General features: G+C 38.9%; 1 protein-coding gene across 4 annotated transcripts in view; it reads right to left on the bottom strand.

The window, feature by feature from the left end:
• The window catches only part of plppr1 (phospholipid phosphatase related 1), a 47,129-nt gene that overhangs the window by 17,019 nt on the left and 6,781 nt on the right, over window positions 1-23,329 (bottom strand). For 3 of the 4 annotated variants that reach the window (XM_044174569.1, XM_044174567.1, XM_044174568.1), the window contains exons 2-3: window positions 14,518-14,627; window positions 3,337-3,525 (exon numbers count right to left, since the gene is read on the bottom strand). In XM_044174569.1, the coding sequence (XP_044030504.1) occupies window positions 3,337-3,525; window positions 14,518-14,577 (249 nt within the window). In that variant the 5' untranslated portion in view covers window positions 14,578-14,627. The remainder of the gene's footprint in view (window positions 1-3,336; window positions 3,526-14,517; window positions 14,628-23,329) is intronic. The other variant, XM_044174570.1, reaches the window with a different exon arrangement.

Genomic DNA, 23,329 nt, shown 5'->3' with positions numbered 1-23,329 from the left:
GTATGTCAGAGTGTGTGTGTGTCTGTAGCGTGCGTATGTGTCTGTAGCGTGCGTGTGTGAGTATAAGTGTGTAACACTGTGGACTGCTGCTGCGTCTGCACACCAATTAGCTACCGGGAGAAAATGCAAGCTACAGGATGTGTTTTATTTGTCTCATAAAAGTGACAATAATTCAGATCCTACTTCAGCCTAACATATCGGTAACCGCACTCAGAGTTTAGAGCCTGAGACCAACGAACGAAATGTCCCAGATAATAAGTACAAAAAACGGGAGACACAAAGAGGCAGCAGAAAAGTAATATCTCATTACAAATAAATGGGTGGCGTGTGTCCAGGAACCAGACATCTTTAACAATCACATCCCAGATTAAGTGCCTCTTGAAATTGTAATAGAAAAGGGAGATGCCTGTTTGGAAAGGAACCTGGGATATAAAAGTGGGACACATACAGTACACTGCTAAAAGCCTTTCCATGGCACGCTACAATTCATACAGTTTTAGTACATTTTAGATTTGCTGTAGAACATTCAATAGAACATGACTTGTGGTACTGGGCCAAGAAAGAGACTAATGTGATGTAGGTTTCAGACATCAAAGTCTATAATGACATCAAGATATTACGACATACTCCAGTGGTGTAGAAGAAGTACGCTATTACTACATATATTCCTCCCTGCTTATATGTACGTAAAGTATACATACAGTACATACAGTATGTACATAAAATGATGGTGAATGCATAGAAAAGGTATAATTGTAGTACAGAACAGTGTGAGCGATGAAAGTGCCTGTAATGGCACATTTTATAACCTTGAACTGTTTATCTCTAAGGTTTTGTGACTCTTAATGTTTATATCTTTAACTTTCTTAACTGTTTTAGAAGAGTGTGTCAGGAAATCATATCATTGTGAAATGCTAACAATTCATGAGTCAAATTCTCTCTGTACACTCTACACTATACAAAAAAAAATGATTTAAAAATGTATTTAAGATACTGTACAGTACAGAATGTAACAATACACAGCATGCACAATGGGGAAAGACTAGGACAATTCTTGCTGTTTTACTTAAACGACTCACATACACTCTTTGGCTAAAATAACTATATGTAAAATAAATAAGTAAATGTAAAATAACTACAGTCAACGTTCACCAACTCAAATGTGAATTATCGTATATTATTGTACAATTGTTGCACATTTACACATATGTCAGTAGTGGATGTGACTTCGCAAAAAAGGCTTGATTGATTGAATTAAATGAACAAAAATTAGATAATAACAATGAGAACAAACACGGTGCAATCTAATAATTTAGGTTAGCAGTGTTTCTCCTTGAATCCTTTAGTCAACATCAAACCACCTTTACTGTATGTTTAGCTTAACACTTAAAGCTTCACAATAAATTATTTATAGTTATCTCATTACCATAGTATTTTCTTTTTAACACCTGACTCCCCAGATGACGTGCACTAAAGTCAAAGCCAAAGCTACTGTGTGGAATTGATTATTTTAAAGAATCCTTTACAGCTAACACATCACATCTGCACTGATGTGATGCACTACCGCAGCCCTTAACATTTATGCACTGCATGATTAAAACATACTGAGGCCAGTGTCGGACCATCAAGTATCAGCTACTTAAACCAACCAGACTGTATCTGTATTCTGGGATTGACTCGTCTTTTCCTTCACATATGGTGCATTTGAAACATGAAAAAAATCTTTTATAATATTACAAACATGCAAACACTCTTAAGGAGGTGTTCAGAAAATATTTGACACGGGTATAATAATGAAGTGACCCAGGGGCCCAGAGACATATGGTGCCTGGCCTGGTGTGCTGCGTTGGAGTCAAGAAGCATGGAGCAAAACTGACACCTGGTGGCTGTGTGTTGCTACTCCTGTATGAGGCGTTTGAATCAGCAAAGCACATGTAACCCTTGCCCTGTCTTCATCTAAAACTGTGATTTAGCTTCACAGATTAACAGCTTGGACAAGTCTAATGTTTTTTGATGATTGAGTGTTCAAAAAGATTTCTAATAGACCCTTTTCACAGAAAGTATTTTGTAAAGTCATACAGCAGGTAACGCAGGTGTAATTAGTATCATAAATGAGGGCCGCACTCCACTGTGTATGCTGGCTCACTGACACTTAAATGACACAGAGCCATTGTTAACGGTATTAATTACACCTGTGCTTTTCCTGCTATAACAAGTCAAACTATCAGCTGTGAAAAAAAGCTCATTAATGTTATTAGTTACACCTATAGTATTCCTGTAATGGCATGTCAAAATGAATGTCAGGGCAGACATCCATGAAAAAGGTCCATTGATGTATGTTTCTCAGCATGTCCCAAATCCATACTACTGTACATATTAATTTGATACAGTACAGTATGTGCAATATGTGCATCGTCGGACGTCAATCAAACTACTTTGGAATGTCACTGACCCTTAAATTTCACAAAGAGACAGCTGTCTTAAGATTTAATACCTTTTTTTTTCTGGAGCCGTTTCACCACCTCCCAGAATTTATTTTTATTTTTCCCAGCTCGGACCAGCTCCTCCATTTCCTTCATGCATTGCATTGTAGGAGCATAGTGTCCGTCAACAGTGTACTCAAAAGTCGACACTGCACACTGTTTGGTTTGAGTATACTTTATTTTGTCCCTTTTCCAATGTGAATACACTGCATACTTAAAACTTGCTTAGAATTAGTAAGTAGTACGGATTTGGGACACATTTTCTATTTTAACTTTTCTATTTAACAACAGCTGTGAAAGTAAAGAATGACAAGGCAAAGGCAACTTGACTTCCTGTTGATGTCGAAGAAGTTTCACCGGAGATACCCTGTGGCCAGGATGACTGAGAATCTCCATGGACATACTGTGTAAGAAATCACATCATAGTCCAGGAAAATATTTCTTCGTCATATGCAGCACACATACACTGCTCCTTGTACAGCATGACTTTACACTTCACCGCCGCGTTCAGCATGATGTTTTGTAGTGCGAAACAGCAAATAACAAGTCTAAGAGATACTGTATAAAGTACAAAATAGAGAGCCAAAAGTTCAGTCTTGAAATCGGTACCAAACTTATCAACTGTCCCATAAACAGTTTTGGTGTTTGTTTTTTTTAAACAAATAGATGAAAATCTATAAGCAGTGAAGACATGGTTGTTCTTTCAGAGAAAAGCAGGGAGACTGAGAGAATAAACACATTCATGCCACATCTCATTATTGCTGTTTACACTCCAACATGTGACATAATAATATAAGAAGTCACCGGTTTTAAGCAGTGTGGTGAAATACACATAAAATGGCCTTTTACTCACTATAGCAGTGGGAGCAGCAGCCACCACGCTGTACAGGATGAGAGGGGGGATGAAGCTGGACTCCTCTGTGCCGGGGTACGGCTTCATCAGCTCCGCGTCATTACAGAAGAAACCCTGCACATGCACGCTGAACAGGTCCGTGCACTCCATATAGTAGGCCAACAACACCGTGCCGGACATGATGACGAGCTGGAAGAAAAACATGTTGGAGCGAGACAGAGCCAGAGAGTAGAGGAAGTTGAAAAAGAGGAGGAGAAGAAGAAGAATGAGAAGGGGGAAAGAGGGACGTGTTAGTTGTATATCCAGTGCACTGAAGGGTATCCTCCTTGATTCCGTTTTCAGCAGTTAAGAAGTCGATTTCCTTAAACGAGTTGTTTTGTGGCTGATCCTTGAACATCACTCCACTCCTCTCCCAGCTGTGACGTGTCTAATAGGTTTTAATACAAAACAACCGCATAAATCCTCTAAAACCATCTCTTTTCCTCTCTCTCTTTCTCTCTCTCTCTCTCTCTCTCTCTCTCTATCTCATGCTAACTTGTCGTGTACAAGCACCCCCCCACCACCAGCACCACCATCACTTACCACCTCCTCTCCTCCCTCACCCCCTCATCCTTTTATCCCTCTAACATCATCTTTTGTCTCTGGCCTCTTTTCGCTCTCTCTCTAGAATTGGCTGCAAGCAATTTGTTTTTTTATATATATATATATATATATATATATATATATATATATATATATATATATATATAGTACACTGGAATAGAAAATGTAAGACATCGCCAAGCAAGTCATTTAATGTTCAAATTACAAATGAAAAATCAGCTGCATTTGTGTCATTCAGCCACTAATGTGCTATCTATCTAGCCAACCTGCTGGCACTATGCTGGGGTGTTTTATATCAAAGCAAAGTGATGAGATGTTTGCCAGATAGAAGAAAGGCCCTATAACGTCACCGGAACTGGAAGGAGTAGGAAATCTTAGTCAGGCAAAGGTACTGCTAATTAATGGAAGCATTAGTCACGTAAAGGTAACATTAGAGTAGCGGACTAACAGCTACTCAGCTCCCTATGGTCACGGTGAAAATGTGAAATTTCTTCCCTTCTCCTACAGAATAATAGGATGCTTTGTTGATCCCATAGGAATCTATCAAGTATCAGATTATTACAAATCGATGAGACTGGTAAACACGTTGCAAGCAGTCATGTCTGATTATCCTTTCACATTTGTTTGCTGAAAAACTGCAATCTGCTGAATGCTTATATTTGTTGAAACATCATATAGTAGCGATAGCAGTATTATGAATGGTTCCTGAAACATGGTCAAGCAAGCCATTTGTAATACTTCTCTCCAACACCAGGTGTCACTATGCTACTGCAGAAGGCTCAGTATTGCTTCAATACAGTCTATTCCACAACCTGCTGGGACTTTAAATTGCGTGCTTTTAAAAAAGTAAATTAATGTATTATATGAATTATTAAACATTTTCAGCCAACTAGAACAGTGATTGACTGTGTTTGTGAAAACACAGCGTGCATCTAGAGTTGAGCTTGGTGTACATAAAGTTACACATTTCACTGATCTTAAGTAGCCACGACATCGCAGACAGCCCAACTGGGCATTAGGCTAAATGTCTATCATTTAACAGTGTGATAAAAATATCCGTAGCTGATTTGTAGTTTCTAACTGTGGATCCATAACATTTCCACCTCTTTTTATCCCACTAGTGAGCCCACTGGGAGTTGTGTACTTTCACTCACTATATTTCAGTGACTATTGTTGATATTTTGTCATATTACACATATTATTAAACAGTACAACCTTTAAAGCAGATTCATAAGGTTGTTCAGAATTCCAACTGGGGCAACAAATCAGTGACATTCATATGAAATTCAGTGCATCACAGAAACAAATTCTGACTCATTTTCTGTAGAGGACAGTACTGTTAGTAATGCCAAGATGCATGTTAACATTAGCATCAGTTACTTCACGAATGAGTTTGCTGACTACTAACTGAGATGACACTTCACCAGCTCCATCTCAGACTGATTACAGGACAGGGCTAAAGGCAAGACAGCTTACTGTGCTACAGAAACCCGCATTTGTTTACTTTTCCTTTTTATTCTTTGTAATTTACCTGGAACAGGCTTAAACTTTGCTCATCCTCTTGTTCAAACCATTCTTCAGTTGTCACTTTATCAAGTAAATCAAATCTAACTTGTGAGGAAAGCTTTTTTTTTTTTTTTTTAAATTGACATGTTGAAATGATTACACAAAAAGCGTAAATCAGCATACATGTTACCCAGTGATCCTGGGTAAAGAAAAACGCAGATAGCACGCTGTGCCGTAGGTATTATTGAAACTTTTCAAAGTGAAAATGGATCGTCGTTCTACCAAGCCTCAAGCTTGCTTAAAAGCCAACACATTTAGGCTAGTAAAGCACTTTTTATTTTATCTTATGCTACAGTACAGACTGACCTGTATATGATTCAAACGCATTAATTTTGCAGCAGCATACAGTAAACAGCTCCTGGCTTTCCTGAGTCAGACACTACAATAAAAGTGAAACACGCTAGAGCTGTTTTACTGAATCTCAACAATATGTACTGTCCAATTACTGTAAATTAGTTGACCAGAACAAACAGTTGTTTCATGCAAAACAATCTGATATAGTGTAAAATATGGCGGGTGTGCGAACCAGACAGGACAATATGGCCAGTGGGGTTCAGACAGGGAAGGCAAGAAAGTAACTGTGTTTACAGAGGACAGGAGAGAAATGTTGGCAGATCTAGTCCTGTGACAGATGGCCATGCGGAGATGTCTAGGTGTGTGTGCCTGTGTGTTTGTGTGTGTGTGTGTGTGTGGGGGGTGTGTGGTTTATTCGTTTCTATGCCAACTTTTCGAATAACACTAAGCTAGTTAGCAATATTTTTTTTTGCTTTCTCCTCTTATTACAAAGGAACCCTGCTGTGGAAAACATTTTCACGAGGTTCACATGCATTAACAACTACTGGTATGAAGGATGATGTGGCTGCACACCACACTATGCATGCCATATCCTGGTTATAACTAAAGGTAAACAGCAAAGTGAAGAAATTACATTAGCATAAATTACATTTTCAGTGTTTGAAATTGTACAAAAAACCCTCCTTAAAGCAGCTTGTCGGCAACCAGCATCCGAAATACAGAGACAGACAGATATGGGATAATTTCATGATTTCATGTTGCTCCGCAAACAAGTTTCAGCAGGGTAATCGGCTAAAACGTTATTCATAGGTCTCCTTTGAAAATGTGTAAATTCCTTCGCTTGCAGAAATGCCATGTTATACCTTGTGGGATCACATACCTGAGGATGTCAAGCTTACAAGGAAATGCCTGAAAAGGGCAGATTAATAAGAGGGTTGTACACTAGAGTACACTTGTTGAACTTTATTATTATTACTGTGATTTCATTTACTTTGACCTTCACCTTATTTGCATTTGAAAAAAAAGAATAAAAAAGACCAAAGCTTGCCTCAAGCTCAATCACAACAGGAACCACATTTGTGTTCATTCACCAGCCTGGGTTCAGCAGTAGCCTGAAAAGTTCAGGTTGCTGGTACAAAACATTGAGCTGGTTGGGAAGATCAAGATGTCCTTAGACCATTCCTTCCCTCCTACGTTCATCACAATCACATTCTCTTTTCTAGATCACTATAAAACTCATATTTCCTCTATCACTCACCCCACCTCCTTCTACTTCTCCACATTATAAATCATAGAAAGCCATAAACAACCAGTGAGCCATTAGACATGATGAGAGTCATCGGGCGGTGGTAAATTACCAAAACAGGCCACGAGAGACAAGCACTTTCAGCTTGTTCAGCCTGATCTTGCTCTTCTCTTCCTGTAGTCTGTAGCAGACCTTACTTGGAGTCAGGCCTGTACTTACCTATTGATAAAGATGTTGAAGTGTGCCAACACTACTGAATAGAAAATAGTGGTGTAGTGTAATCCCTGGAGGCTGGTAGCCATTTCTGTGACTTTTTCATGAGCTGGCTTCTGTGTGACAGTTCTACATCTGGACAAGTGTCCCTTTCTCTGTAAAGCATAACTTGTGGCTCCATTATATTCACTCCCCAGCCAGCGTCATGCTGCATTAGCTGTGTGAAGGGCAGACTGACAAGACTGGCTGTCGTAAAATGGCTATACAAAGTTACTGCACTATGCTATTATCCTTCTCCCTTGGAGGGTACAATTCACCTCTTTTACCCAAGATTCTGGCAGGGCATTTTGGTGCAGCCATCTACCTCTGTTGAGTTTGAACATGCCACATTTCTCAGTGGCTTTTGGGTAAGTGTATCACTTCAGAAGAATGGACAAGAATTTCCTACTGCCGCCATTTATAAATCAATTACTTATAGGTCTAACAAAGTAAAATCCCCTACTCTCTCTCAACCTTAAAACTGTTCTAATCAATATTTCACAATTAAAACTGGATCAAATGCCTGTAATGTTAAAGGGATCGCTCATAGTGATGACCCCGCAGAGAATTATCACCCAACTCTGTAATTCCCCTCACCTCTATAGGGATTTATAGCATCTTTCAGCATATTGTTTTGCCCACAACGTTACTGTTTTGTTTCAATTTCTCCGCTCTCAGCAACGTTGTTTTCATCAGCTCTAATAAACCGACTGTACGCTATCCAACGCCAAACGCAGAAAGGCAAAGTTAGCAACTAGCTGGTGAACATAGTGGAGCATTTAGCAGCTGAACAGCCTGATATTTCCTTCAGAAGTTGGTGGAGACCAAAACAGAGCTAAAAGGAGTGTGAATATTCAACTTACATTCATCAGGTGGACAGAAACATGACTCCAAATGAATGCTAATATTGCTCTGTCTGCTGGATGTGTAGGCTAAATACTGTTCCAACTGTTTGCTAATGCGTTCCCAAAATTGCCATAAATATCAACTAATGCAGGTTTAAAGCGAGACAATGTTACTTTTGAAAGAAGAAAAAAAAAGTTTTTGCTGCTACTAGCCTTACTTGGTCTGGGACAGTGGTCAGTCTGCTGACTACTACTATTAATGTTTTGGCATTTAGCTGTGGCCACAGTGGCCAGTGTTTAGCAAAAGTAGCATAGTCTCACTTTAACTCAATGCAATATGTAGGGTCAGTTATAAATTCTATAGTTTAAGTCATATGACTGATAGTTATGTTTGTTTTTCTGGTGGATATGGACCTACTTTGCAATACTACTTTGTTATATGTTTGTAATTACTTTCTACAAGTCAATTTCATCATAATAAAAATCCAAACCTAATACAATTTTTACCCATCACTCCCTTCTTCAGCCCTCTCTTCTTCGTTTCCTTCACTCCCAAATCTTTTTACTGTCAGTCCCACCGCATATCTCCTCCCTCAAACCATGAAAACAACCAGGAAAATGTTATATAAATCTAACACCAAGTCCTAGATTTTCACTTCACTGTCATGTCGTGTTAGTAGAATGGGGGGAAAAACTGACAGAAATGGGCATGTTAGCCTGGCTTGCCCGGATTTAGACCGTGATATTACACTCCTGTTGTCAAACTTGTCTTTAAGTCACACAGAAGACAGTTACTGTTTTTTCTACCATGTATTCAAAGAGCTAGGATATAATGATGAATAGTCAGCTGTTAAATTTGAGTCTGGGCCTGATAGCAAGACATAAAATTTGTCTTTTACAGTCTTTACTGAAAAGAAATTACAAATCACTGTATTAAATAGCTTTAAATGAAACGCTTTAACAAAGACCGTTCATCTCTAGATCCAGTCTCATTAATATGTTAAGTACAGCATCTTGTGCCATTTGGGGTTTCAAGAAGGGTCATCTAATCTCTGTGGGGTCTGTCTATTGAGGGCCAGATTTCTAAGGCTTTTCGGTCTGTTTTTCAGGTATAGATGTGAAGCATTCTGCCCCACATGCAGTGTATTTTATCAAGCTGGTGCACCAGGCTGAAGTTTGCATGTCATTTTACCAAGTACTTGCAAGGTGCGTCTCTCAACTTATTGCATACACATTTAAGAGAGGATCGCAAAAAAATAAGAGGAGACATATCAACAAAATGTGATTATATAGCCTATTCCGCATGATTTACTAAGGTCACGCAATTTGCGATGGCCAGGTTTTCCAGGGAAAAATTGCCGCCTCTGAAAAGCGGGCGTTAACAAAGTGCCAATAAGATTTACACAAGTCACAAGGAAGGTTGTGGTGGGAAAAGAAATATGGCTTTACCTTCTTTCTACAGAAATCTCAATGAAATCAGATAGTCGCACCACAAAAACATCCACAGAGTTATTGAAAAATAAATAAACTAACTGACCCATAACTAAATCAGATTAAAGCAATAACTATTAAGGAATATGTGCAATTATACTGTACCAAACAAACAGAGGGTGGGCGGCTGTGGCTTATGTTCATATGAACTTGAATTTTAACTTGACTGTGATATTGTAAGATTGTATCAGTATTCTCGTATCTCGTAACACCATCTCCACCTGCTGCACTCTGAGCTAATCTATTTTTTCACTTCCCATAAAATTCACCTGTCTCCTATTGTATCAATAATATAACTAGTCCTAAAGATTATAATATTATACTTTTACGAATAATAAACTTTTTGCTCAGGTGAAGTAAACATTGTGGAGTCAAGATCACCACGTAATTATCTATTTTCTAAACTTGACAAACTCATGGAAATCCCACCGCTGAACTATTGCCTACAGTATGACCTCTTCTTCTGCTGCCTTAGGAAATCAGGAGCTAAACACACGCAGATTGCAGCCACAAACTCAATAAAAACCGCAGAGCACATTTGCTGATCAAGTAAATCTGGCCCGTAGTGTTAAATTCTAATTTTTTTAAATATTTTTAGTCAGCATCTTAAAAAAGTAAGAATAATTATGTTGTTCCAAAGTGGGTCTAATGTTATTTCCAGGCAGACAGCTGTTAGTAGTTAGTCCTTGCCCCCCCCCCCATGGGACACACACATATCCATAGCAGTGTGAACAGTGAAAAAACACATGATGAAATGATTCAGGTCACAGGTGGTTTCAAATCTGATTTAAATGACATCTTGTGGGTTCCGACTGTCCTCTCCTCAGCTTTAAATCCCCAACTGCAGGCATTGCAGGTTGCAGACATGTTTCCTGTCGAAACTTAAACAAAACTATCAGGTTTAATTAGACTGTGTGCTGTTCCAAAACTAAATTTAACAAGCGATTCCCCAGATAAAAGCCCCTTTTCAGAATCCCAATTTAAAATCATATTGTGTCAGTGCAGCCAGGAGAGAGACTGTCCCTGCGGGGATCGGTTTTTTGTTTTTGAAATAATGACAGCCTAGAACATTATTACGCCAGACTGGTGGAGGAGATTGAGAAAGATAAAAGAAAGAAATTATCTCTAAGGGTGAGAGTGGAAGTTTTCACAAATTATAGTCAAGAGATTGGTTCATTTCCTTACAGCCTGGTGCACGTGATGTTTTGAAAAGACTTTACTAGGCCCTCGGTATAAGTGAAGAACGCCAGGTTTACGTTTTTGTACACAAAACCTGAAAAGTCTAGGCAGTCCTAGTTAGATTAATGAAAGCCTGGGGCTCTGTGTATTACATAATCTCATCCGGGGGGAGGTACAGGATATTTCTGTTCTCTCCTCATTCTTCACTGCTCACCTCTACAGCTCTGCCTTTTTAATTAATATCTCATTGTTTCTGCAACCTTTCACTTCCTTCCCCCATTCTACTTTCTTCATCCTCCACATTTCATCTTCTTTCGCCTCCCTTGTGTCCCATCTTCCTGTTGCACTCCAGTCCTCTCATCCCATTCTTATTTTTATTCCCTTTCACCTCATAGTCCCTTTTCACAGTAATGGCAAATGGCAACAACAAACGATCATCTTGAGGTTAAGTAACGGATGAAAGAAAAGCTACAAGTTACATGACTAAATAAACAAATCACCATAAATGAAGATCCTCCCTGTCACACTGCCTCTGGCACTGAAGTACACAGTCAAGCTGCTCCAATCAGGACGCTTTGTTTCAGGTCATGTGACAGCACTGTCCCTCTGCCTTGCTCTGTTCGTGACAGGCGAGGTGAGTAAGAGAAAGAGGGCAAAAAACAGAGAGAGAAGAAACAAAGGAGCAGAGAAAGAGTTGGAGAGATGGAGCGATACAGAGGAGGATAAAGACGGTGAAGGGAGGGAAGAGCCGCTGTAACACCATGAGAAACAGGAAGAGATGAGGGGAAAGATTGAGGGAGGAAGCAGGTTCAGTGGAGAGAAGAGGGGCGAGAGAGAAATGAGGCTGTGAGGATGTGACAGAGACATCAAAGAGGGAGGGAAAGAGAAAACAGGGACAGGCAGAGTGACACAGGGAGATGGATAGGATGCCTTTGAGAACTGTCTGTGAAGAAGAACAGTGGGAGTGACTGAAAACAGAGTAATGAAAATTAAAGACTTGCTTGCTACTCAATGGGCTATTACGGTGTCTCTCTCAGGAGCACTCTGCCTGTCCTCTGCTGCAACATGGAGAAAATACACACGGTGTGATGGATTTTTTTAATATTGAGATTGTGATGTAAAATCAAATTAAAAAAGAAATTACAATTGCACTGTGTCTCGTGCTTGTATGTGCTTCCCATATAGATCCCGAAAGCCAACAGATAGTGTAATAAAATTAACGTCACAGGGGTGGGTGACAAAGCTATATTATAGTGGTATCATATTGTGCTATCATTTTACAGAATTGCTGTACAAATTAATGATTTCAATCACTTTGGGTGATTATAAATTACTTAAATGAGTAATTCAAGTTTTTGTTTTACGCATTTGTAGAGTTTGTTCTGATGGAGTGGAACACAGTTCATTTCAGTGAACATCCATTCCATTATTATTATCATCATTACATGTGATTGTGCTTATATACATATTGGGATATAAATGCCAATATTGGAATAATACTGTTATTAATCTTGATTTCAACCATTTTAAAGCTGCACTCCTACACTGATGTTTATTCAAGAGGGACAAATTTTCTAATCTCATAAAGCATTGTGAACATTTCCCTTTCCTTCATCTTCCGCAATGATACTAACTGATGTGATTAAGTGACAGAATGGCCATTACTGGGACTTGTAATGATATAATTCTCTCATCCCCAATAAAATCATCAGACAGCCAAATCTCCTGGTGTAGATTCATCAATAACCAGTAAGAGCTGCTTGCTTATTTGCTAGTGGTTTGCCTACCAGTGATGAACAACTTTGAAGATGCAAATGTTGCTATGGTAACAGTGTCTCTAGCTGGTGGGTACAAGCTAAAGTTGGTAATGTAGTATTTTGCAGGAAGTCTGAAATAACACAAAATCTGATCATCAAAATCTGATTAGCTGATGGTTTCTTCTTCACAGACAGTTAAGTCATTTTGCAGTCTGAGAGCTCATACTGACTCATTGTCACACTATTATTATTATCATTATTATCATTATTATTATTATTATTATTATTATTATAGGAAATTTACAAATTCAAAATGAGAAGAATTGTTTGGAAATTGAAAGCCAACATTTCAGCTCTAAGGCCAATTGGCCAATTTATGTTTATACACAAAACAACCTCAATTAGATCCACTTCCTGAATATAGAGTTTAGAGTTTACCGCCTAGATGTTGATCCGGGGATGTTGTCACCAACATAATAATTAGTTACCTACTAACCCCCCTCTAGTTACACATCCTAATTAAACAAATTGCACAGCCATGATTAGCAATGTCCAACTGAGCATGTCATGCCGAGTTCCAGCCAAGACACTTGAAAGCTGTAAATGAGCAAACTGCTGAACAATGATGACAGGCTGTTCAACAGAAGGACTTTCTACAGAAGCTAAAGGACTTTGTGATGATTAATCATGTGTCACAATTAAAAAAAAAAAACATTTTACATGAGGATGGTGCTTGAAATATGTCTGTGTCCACTGTGTTTTTTATGTTTATAGCTGCTGTACATGGCGATTTCTCACATGAGCTAACGTAAAGTCTGGCTGCGTGGGAGTCAAAGTGACATATTAGTTTTAGATTTCTAATATGGCAACAGTTTACAATTATAGCATATATGTCTGACTTGTTCTGACAAACACTAATAAGAATAGACCGGGCAACATGTATTTTTTGCAGGTATACAGAAGGGTTAAGTGCCTCTTAGTCATTCTGAGAACAGCTCATACCTGTTATTAAACTTTATCTTTCAAACACTGATTTCCCTGGCTCACCTGTCTGTTATTCCAGATGGGGTGAGGTGTTGCAGAGCTCAAGTGCAAACAAAAAATTTACATTTGAAATAATCTCACAACTCAAGGCAGATTTTTGCCGTCTCTCCTTGTTTCATCGACACAAAGCTCCATTTAAATTATTGATATCTGCCTAATCAATAACTGGGGGTGTCTTGAGTTAATGTCTCAGATGTGAAAAGAAGCGCAGAACAATAATGTGACTGTTACATAAGAAGGACTGAGGAAAAAAATAGACAATATCCCATGAGGCTGCTCCAAAAGCAGTAAGGTAGAACATCATGAATCGGAGGGGAAATGATCATATAAAATAGTCAAATTTCACTTATCTTCGAGGACACACACCAGCACAGCAGACAATTATATCCATTTACATAAAAGAGTCTTGTGATAGTTGCTAGAAAATATGACACATAAGAAGTCAAGAAGAAGGCATGAGATAAAAGAAATAAAAGAAAGATGAGCATAAACTCATCTAAGACTGTTATGCCGTATATTTCCTCAGAGAAGCATGTGTGTGTGTGTGTGTGTGTGTGTGTGTGTGTATGTGTGAAAGAGAAAGAGAGAGAGGAGAGAGTAATGCACGGCGTCCTGAGACATCTCTCTGATTAAGGACTTTCAGCTGACATGGTAATTAAATATGGAGGAGCAGCACAATTCTTACACACACACACACACACACACACACACATTCAGCTTTCCAGTCATTCCAACGCTTTGGTTAACTGTGTATAATTTAACAGAAGAGGTAATTTGCTAATGGTTAAATTGTCACTCAAACACACACACACACAAACTCATCATGTACATTCACCAAACCAGGATCAAAATTCATGCACATATGCGTGAATTTTACACTTTGTACAGAAGCGGAACCTCTCACCTCTACAAAGATGAAACATGGGATGATGGAGTAGCTGCGCAGGGTGTTGTTGGACGCCATCTTGTCTCCTGTCGGGAGACTTCTCCTCTCAGGATTCACAGCAGCTCACTCTGCAAAGATGGGGACATCAAGTGTCAGCACTCATTATCTGATAATGACAGAAATGCACCAATGCCATTTCTACCTATTACACTAGATCTATGTTGTTAGGAGTACTCAGCGAAACGGAGTATTGATGAGAACCACTCTTGATATTGGCCGGTCACCTACAGACTTTCACAGACTCGGTGCCTGTTAATTGAACTTTCTAATGTCTGTCCATATATCTAAAAAAGAATAAAGACTAAAAAACAATGGATGGGGTGAGGTTTTCTTTCCTAACAGAGAAGTACTATGCTAAAATTACATTAGCTGTCATTTACTCTGCAGAAAGATGATGAGCAAAGGATTATATTTGTCAAAATCACTGCATTTGGGAAGCTTTGACAAGCACCTCTAGCCTAGCCAACTATCCATCCATTTCTATTCTTACACTGCTTATATTGGGTCCCAGAGGCAGAAAAGGACAAGCAGAATTGCTCAAATGACCTTTTTCTTTCTCTCTGAGGGGGGGTCCCAAGAACTCCCAGAGCAGCTAGGAGATTCAATCCCTGTGTTGTCCTAGGTCTAACCTTGGGTCTCCTCCCCCCAGTCAGTTGTGTCCACAAAACCTCCAAAGGGAGGTGGACTGGAAGCTTCCTTAATAGTTGCCACAGCCAGGCCAGAAGCACCTGCAGGCGTTCCTGTTAGGGCTGCAACTAACAATCACTGTCCACAACTAAAAGTTGTTCAATTTGCAATAGGTCGGGGCAGATACAGGCTTTGTGGACCTTGGTGACAAAAACTATCAATTTTCTGTATCTGTCAAAACGTTTAACACCCTGGGCAACACTTAAACTGAGGAAAGGCTGCACATTGTGTTTTATTAGCTGTATTCTGATGTTGATATTTTGCTCTGTTCTTGTTTGTATTTGAACATATTTCTCTGAGTCAAAGACTAAATTTGCCCACAAGAGTTAATATTTGTTGTATTAACGCGAGAACAAAACTGAATTCAGAATCAGTGTTATTAAAATGTACATAAAATTACCTTTAACTCCTCTCACTGGCTGTAAGTAACCAGCAGAGACTGCAACCACATAGATAGAACTGATCTCCCGCACTAAAACACATTATCTGGCGCTGCTTCCGTTCTCCTCCTGTCATCGTGTTTTACTGTATTTCATTACAGCTTCTAATTGTCACAAACAATAACATGCCATTTCCCCATAGAGAATAGCGAGCTCATTAGTAAGAGTGGGAATCAAAGAGAAATATGTAAAGGAGACTAGCTGAGGAGCTGAATTGGCTTGTCACTCACTCTTAGCATTGTTTTATATTGCTGAGGAGTGACAGTGCAAGTAGGTGTCTGGCAGTTTCAGTGGGTGTAGATTAGGTGGGTTTTAAAAGTGGTTGTGGAAAGCCAGAAATTCCAGCATCTGCTGTGGTAATTGATGAGTTACTGGTTTTATTCAACAAAGCTATGACCCCCTGCAGATATGTAATGCTCATAAATGAGTTATGGGGCTGTAATCGTACTTAATTCCCCATTAAAGAGTAATGTCGTGTCTGATTTGAGCTCTCTCTCCTCCGACTGTGCAATTCTGAATAATGAAAGGCAGCGAGAGTGGAGAGGAGTGTGGAGAGGAGGAGGTCTGTTGTGAAGCCAAGTTGGAGAGAAAGGGAGCAGTGGAGTGTTCCAAATTCTACATTTAAAGCAGTTTTTTACCAACTGATGTTTTTTTGTACTAGATAGTGAATTGTCCTTGAACACTGGCTGCTCATTTTAACCACTGGAGAGACGACTAAGCCAGGTTCAGTTAAATATCAAGACACCATATTTCTATTTGGTGCTTCTATTTCTATTTATTTCAAATGTTGACAAGATTGCCACTTTTGTTGCATTTTATAGGTATGTGGTACTAAATAGCGGTTCACAACCTAAAAATGGGTTTTAGTGTGGAGCTTTTGTGATAAAACCTTCTTATCTGAACAAAGCAGCACAAAATTCAACAAAAATCCAGGACAAAAGAGTCAAGCTGATAACAAGGATCACAGCAGGAGTCACAATCTCACAGAGCTCAAAGGTGCTACCAGTGTAAACATGGAAAATCTGTTTAGATCTTGACTACTGACACTTAGCCTTTATCTACACGTAGATGTGTAATTTTCACTGCATATGCGTCTCTACTTACCACATAACAAGTATATACTGATCCTGTACTTTTTTTCCTTTAACATTTGTCTGATAAGTAACTTATTTGTCTACAAATTTCGGCAACAAAGTCAAACTCAAGACTCCGTACATCAGTCAGACACATAAACAGAATGGACAATGAAACTCACGGTCAGCAATCATTACTGTCATCCTTTCATGTATTTAACAGTACTCCATCATAATTCTAGGGAACATTTGCAACTAATAGATTAGTTAAAGTATAAAATTATGGTATTCTGGCTACAAATCTTGTACATGAATATCTTGTCAGTTGCTTGAGGATTTTACTACTCGCACTTTACTACTTCTGCAAATATTCATATTATAACAGTCAATAATTAGTGTTAAAGCAATAGTTAGACATTTTGGGAAATTGCAAAGAGTTCGGTGAAAACGATTAATACCACTCTCATATCTGTCCATATAAGGCCACAGCCAGCAGCCGGTTAGCTCAGCTTAGAGCAACAAAATCCACCTACCAGCACCTCTTAAGGTCACTAAGTAACACGTTATATGTTTAATTCATAAAAGAACTGACGTGTTAAAAGGATAGATTATAGTTGCTTTATGAAGTGTAGCTGCCCACCCACCCCCCACGTTTGTTTAATATCACTGTTATCATCAATCAGTTATGTTCAGTGCTTCAGTCAAGGAGTTATTATTATGCTTTCTATTGAAGGCGGATATTTGAAAGAAGTTAGCCTGGTTGAGAACATAACGGCATGTCTCAGAGCCCCAAACTGTCTTGCAGCTACATTGTGTTCTGGTCTGTTTTTAGCTATAGCCTCATCTTCAATGGATTTCACCTTGTATGACGTGGCTATTTGATTGTGAGGGATTAACTCCATAACCTGACATTTAAACATCACTGAACCATTTGCTCAAACTCTATTGGAACTGAACTGGGAGTATCTAGAAAAATCTGAAAAGGAAAACATCTGTATAGACTAGTTGCTGCAAATCATGAAGACTTTATTCAGCTCTGTGTAGGACACTGGTCAGTGTTGATGATTTAGGTATGCAGTGACAGCAGCATTAGCAACACTATTAGCACAGTTACTTGTAGTTGCTGCATCATAAGCACAGACTACAAAGTTCCTTCTGCTACTGAACACCTCACATGAAGTTCTACTGACAGAGGAAAATACCGGTGAAACTCTCATCCCATTTTGAAACCAAACACTTCAAATCTCACTGAGTCATTAGACGCAGGCAGACAGTGATGCTGGCAGGTCTAATCAGTCCCTAAGTGCCTGTCCCATCTCATTTAACACTCAATCCAGGCTAATCAACACGACATTAGATGGAAACAATCTGACCATCAGTCTCAGTGGGAAAAAAGGTTCAGCAAATAAAGCCTGTTTGGTGTCTGTATATGAAACACAAATGGTACTTAAAACGGTTAACACCTGTGTATGTGTGACGTCAGGTGATAAAGCTGCAGTGTCAACTACAGAGCCTGTAGAGACTCACTCTCCTGTTCAAGGACACTTCAGCAGGGTGGATAACTGTCAGGTGAAGTTGAACTAAGGTTTTCCAGTTGATGGATGGTCTAACAGTTCACTGAAACTGCGAGCACCCACCTGGAAAGTCTCACATGCCATGTAAATTGAATTGCTTTCAGTAAATCCATATAAAAAAACACTACTGCTAGACATCCATCTCAGTGCACATCAACAGTGTAACCGGCCTCCAGTGACTCAGTGACTTTTCAGATTATGGCATCAACTACAGAGAGGAAATTGAGCAGTCATGCTTGTAATGTGGTAAAAAGCCCCCAAAATTAAATGACCATACAAATCACATTTACACCGTTATACTTCCGATACTCCAAGATATGTGGCATTTTTAAAATTTTCTCTACAACCACCAGCAGGAATTAAATTATTCATCATTTCTGCAGCTTGCTCCACTGAGCTATTTTATCAAGACAGTCAAATGGAAACAGTTCATGTAGCCAACTGTGATTTTTTATCATAGTGGAAAATTTGATTTGTTTTTTTCGTTATCTACAGCATTGTTCCCTATACATACAGTGGTAATGAGCAACAGAGTATAAGTGCAGAGAAGATACAATTAAAATTTGGAACTTCAAAACACAGTAACAAAGCACTTTAAACTAGGGGTGCAAGTCACAATGCGATATAATATTTTTCCCACAACAATGTGCAGCACAGCCGATGATGCACTATATTATAATACAAACACCTGCAATCATAGTATTTGAAAATAAATAAATAAATAAATATATATAAGAAACAAAAGAAAGCAGAAGTCTGCACATTCTTTCGTTTTACACTTTTACAGAAAACTGATATAAAATAGTTAAAGGGTGATTTCAAACTAAACTACTATTACATCCATCTGCTGATCATGGGAACTGTCAAGGAAGCAATACATATTAGCAAATACAATTTCTTTCAAAGTATAATTTGCCTTTATTCGACAGTGGACAATCAAGAAATGACAGGAAACAAGAGGAGAGAGAGAGAGACAAAGGTCTGCAGCTGGAAACTAACTGGGGAGGTTGCAATCATAGTATACACTATGCATCTTAATCACTAGGCCACCAGACAGCCCAGCAAACAACCACGGTAACATGTATGCATTGACATGCATACAGATTTTCCCTGATCAGCAAAGTGTTGCAGAGGTAAAACAAAGGTGTGTTCTGCTTGTGCTTGCTTCATGTATTTTAGCAATTCCTCATTAAAATTTGGTGAAACATAGGAGGCACACAACTATCCCCCCTGTATGTTACAAGATGCCTCTTTATCGTCATTTTTCTACCTGTCCGTCATTATTCAAAAATGAACCAATGACATATATGAGGTCAAGTTGCATTCTCGACTGATAACACTCATAATTATTTCTTTGTGAGCTCTTTGTGACACCAAATATAAAGGCACAGTGAAGCGTTGCATGACTTGTTGTCAGTCACTGCAAATTGACTTCTCTCAGACCAGATAAAAAACACAATGATGTCCAACTGAACCAAACTACAGGTATGTAAGTGATGTAAAACTAATTGAAAAAAAATGTGTGTTTGGTTTTTTACACTGGTTTTTACACTGATGACATCATTATTCCTACTCAAGCACCTGAATGTACAGTACTACCAAAAAGGCCTACTACAGCGTAATGACGACATAGAGTCATCTGAATGCAAAAAGACTAAGTCTAAGTCTAAGACTAATGCTGAGTCTTAAGTTGTATTTTATTTAGTAGTAAGAGAAATAATGGTTTCCTGAAAAGTGGAACTATGTGTTTTGCTTAAAATGATTGGCAAGTGTTGTCTCTTTGATGCTCAAAGTGGCTACAAACCTTAAATCTTTCGAGACATGTTGTCTATTTTTGAGATAGACTCAAAACTGTGCACTCTAAGCTTTTATTTTGTCTTGTTCTGTGGCCAATGCTGCAGAGGGAATAGACCAACAAAAGAAAAAAACAACAACTGGCAATTTGACAGTTGGACTGCGAGCTTGATAATTTGACTGGGGGCTCTGTGACAGATGATTCGAATCAGAAAATTTAAGGGGGCCACACTCAATGTCACAGAGTTTACACTACATTTATTTATTTCTCACTCACCAGAACAGCCTCACAGCTCTGAGGAGTCACAACGCTGAACAATTGGACCTAGTCACAGTCAAGCCTTAACATGATTTCTCTTTTTCTCTAGCCTCGGGACATCACGATTTCAGAAGATGTTCCAAAGATCATAACCAAGGAGCATTTTTCTTCCAATTCCAAGAGCCGGTTGATTACAGTCAGATGAAAGGTGATCAGATCGTCTTCCCAGAGGCGAGCTCATCAAACGTGCAGCCTACAGGCCTTGTCAGGATTCATCAGTATCTCCTCTCCACTCAGCCGGCCTGTGATGACTTTGTCTAGACGTGACTACTCTCCTCTCAGAGACGGCAAGAGTGGACTGTGAAATATTGAGCCCAGAAATATCATCCGATTGACCATCCCTGTTGTTCTGCCTGACTGTGATGACTTGCTGAATGTGACTAAACTGCCACAATGACAGAGTCAGTGACAGAGCTGGGTGTCAAACGCTGGGTATGGGAAAATGAAATATTACCTTCTGTTCTCCCAGCCTGTATGTTGGTGGTGTGGCCATGTGCCCTTCCGAGGAGCATCAGTTATTGAACTGAACCAGAACCAGAATTTTAAAGCTGCACTCATAACTGATGGTCTATGATTCTTTATATGAGAGGCAACTAGTGCTGACAGTTAAACAATGAATCTTTTTAGTCATTTATCAAGCAAAAAAACCCAAACTGTCACTGATTTCAGCTTATCAAATGTGAGGATTTGCTGTTTACCCTGTTTTAAATGCAAATAGAATATTTTGGGGTTTTGGTCTGTTGGCTGGACATAACAAGCAATCTTAAAGTGTCACCGTAAGGTGGGCTCTAGAAACTTGTGATGGACATTTTATACATTAATTGATTAAACAGTTAATCAAAACATGAATCTATAAATCAAACTGCAGTCCTAGAGGAAACCAGAGAGATGAGCAAGGAAAAACATCTCAAAAAACTTGGCAGATACAGCTTCAGTGTCACCTTGCAGAAATAGTTTGACATTTTGGGAAATACGGTTATTTGCTTTCTTGCAGAGAATTAGATGACAAGATTGATACCACTCTCGTATCTTTAGGGTAAATATGAAGCTAGAACCAGCAACAACTTAGCTTAGCTTAGCATAGCAAAAAGACTGGAAACAGGGTGAAACAGCCTGGCTCTGTCCAAAAGTAAGAACATCCTCCAACTTTAGAGGTGCTGGTAGGTGGATTTTGTTACCTTAGGGCAGAGCCAGTCTAGCTGTTTCCCCCTGTTTCCAGTCTTAATGCTAAGCTAAGCTAACTGACTGCTGATGTAGGCTTGTATTTAAATACAAGCCTACAAGCCTAAAGGAAAGAGAGTGATATCAATTGTCTCATCTAACTCTCAGTAAGAAAGCAAATGAGCGTATTTCCCAAATGTCAAACTATTCCCTACTACTATTCCCTAATCATTCACACTGAATGATTCATCTGTTATTTTAACAAATTATGACACCAAAAATGGCCAACTTTAGACTCTTCTGCAAAAATACAGAACAGTTTCTGATGACACCCATTGTGACTGGGCCTTACAGACCTGTTTAAATGTGCTCCCACTGTATGCATAAAACCACATTGATATTACAGTAATATTACCTTAGCTGCTTTCCACATGTTGACGTAGAGGTGGTTATCACGATCACTTCTGTTTGATGTTATTGAGGTGCTACGCACAGTTACAGCAGTCTAAATTAAGCTATTTTGAGTAGTTTTGCATGAAAACCGAGAAGCATGTTTTGCTGGGAAGTATTCCAACTCAGCAAGCCAGTCTGTGTCCAAACCTAACCTAGAAAAAAAGTTTTTGGATATGCTGTCACCAAATGGTTATTTTTCACATTTATTATACAACCCATGAATCACATTTTTCACGAGACTTCTTCCTAAAATCATAACTGACGAAAAGGTTCATGGCCAACAAGGTATATACATCTCATTTTGAATTCCTCATCTGCAGACTGCACAGCTGTGCACACACTCCCCCTCACAGACACAGAGCTGTCCCATGGCTACCACTCTTGCCAACAGAGTATCTTTGTTGCTATAAATAGTCCGTTTTCATACTTCCCTTGTGGCTTTCTTAAAAGTTATTCACGGGAAATGAATCAATTTTTTTTCTGTAGAATGTCGAAAACAATAATAATGGGTTTTCTCACAAAGCATTTGTTGACAAATCAGTTCCGTCAATGCACATTCTGTACATTTTGGCGCTACACTCTGGTTTAATGTTAAGCAGTCTAAAGATCACCTCGAGATGGAAGGGTCACAATCGTCCATTGAACCACCTTTTAGAAGAATATCATTCCAAACTTCATGCACATACATGCACATACATACAACTGTGTGTTAACACACAACAGCATTGTCAACTTTCCTCTCCTATCTCCCCCAAGAGCTAAACATCAGACAAGGAAAGTGACTCAGAGCGAGAGACAGCAAAGACATGAGAAAGACAAAGAACAAAAAAAAAAAAGTGAGGCGGAAATCGTGTTTAAGAAGATGGTTCATTTGGGGGAGAAGAACTTTTGCTACCTCTTCTGGGACAAGCTGCTTGTCATTTTCAGCAGGAGTTATGGGCAAAGTCTTTATAGCCTAAATGGTTTCTCTTCTTACTGGCAGCCACAGTTCCTGGCGCCTCCACATATCCTACACCTACCATTTGCACATATGAAAAGTTATATTTAGGGTTCAACATACAGTAGCCTATATGGATTTTACAGACAGTAAAATCTGTTGTTTCTTACAGTTTTAAACTGAAGATGCGCATACTGTAGTTTATATTTAGTGGAGATATCCAATATCTTTAATTTTGTCAGTTACTTTGCAAACAAAATGAGAATCAATTAACAGTGCAATTCATATTCAATAAAATAGAGTGAATGCCACATCTTAATTCACTTTCGCAG

The sequence above is a fragment of the Siniperca chuatsi genome, linkage group LG18 (genome assembly GCF_020085105.1).
Source record: "Siniperca chuatsi isolate FFG_IHB_CAS linkage group LG18, ASM2008510v1, whole genome shotgun sequence".
Classification (NCBI taxonomy): Eukaryota; Metazoa; Chordata; class Actinopteri; order Centrarchiformes; family Sinipercidae; genus Siniperca; species Siniperca chuatsi.
The sequence above is the reverse complement of the archived record's forward strand: the minus strand, read 5'-3'. Positions and strand labels throughout refer to the sequence as shown.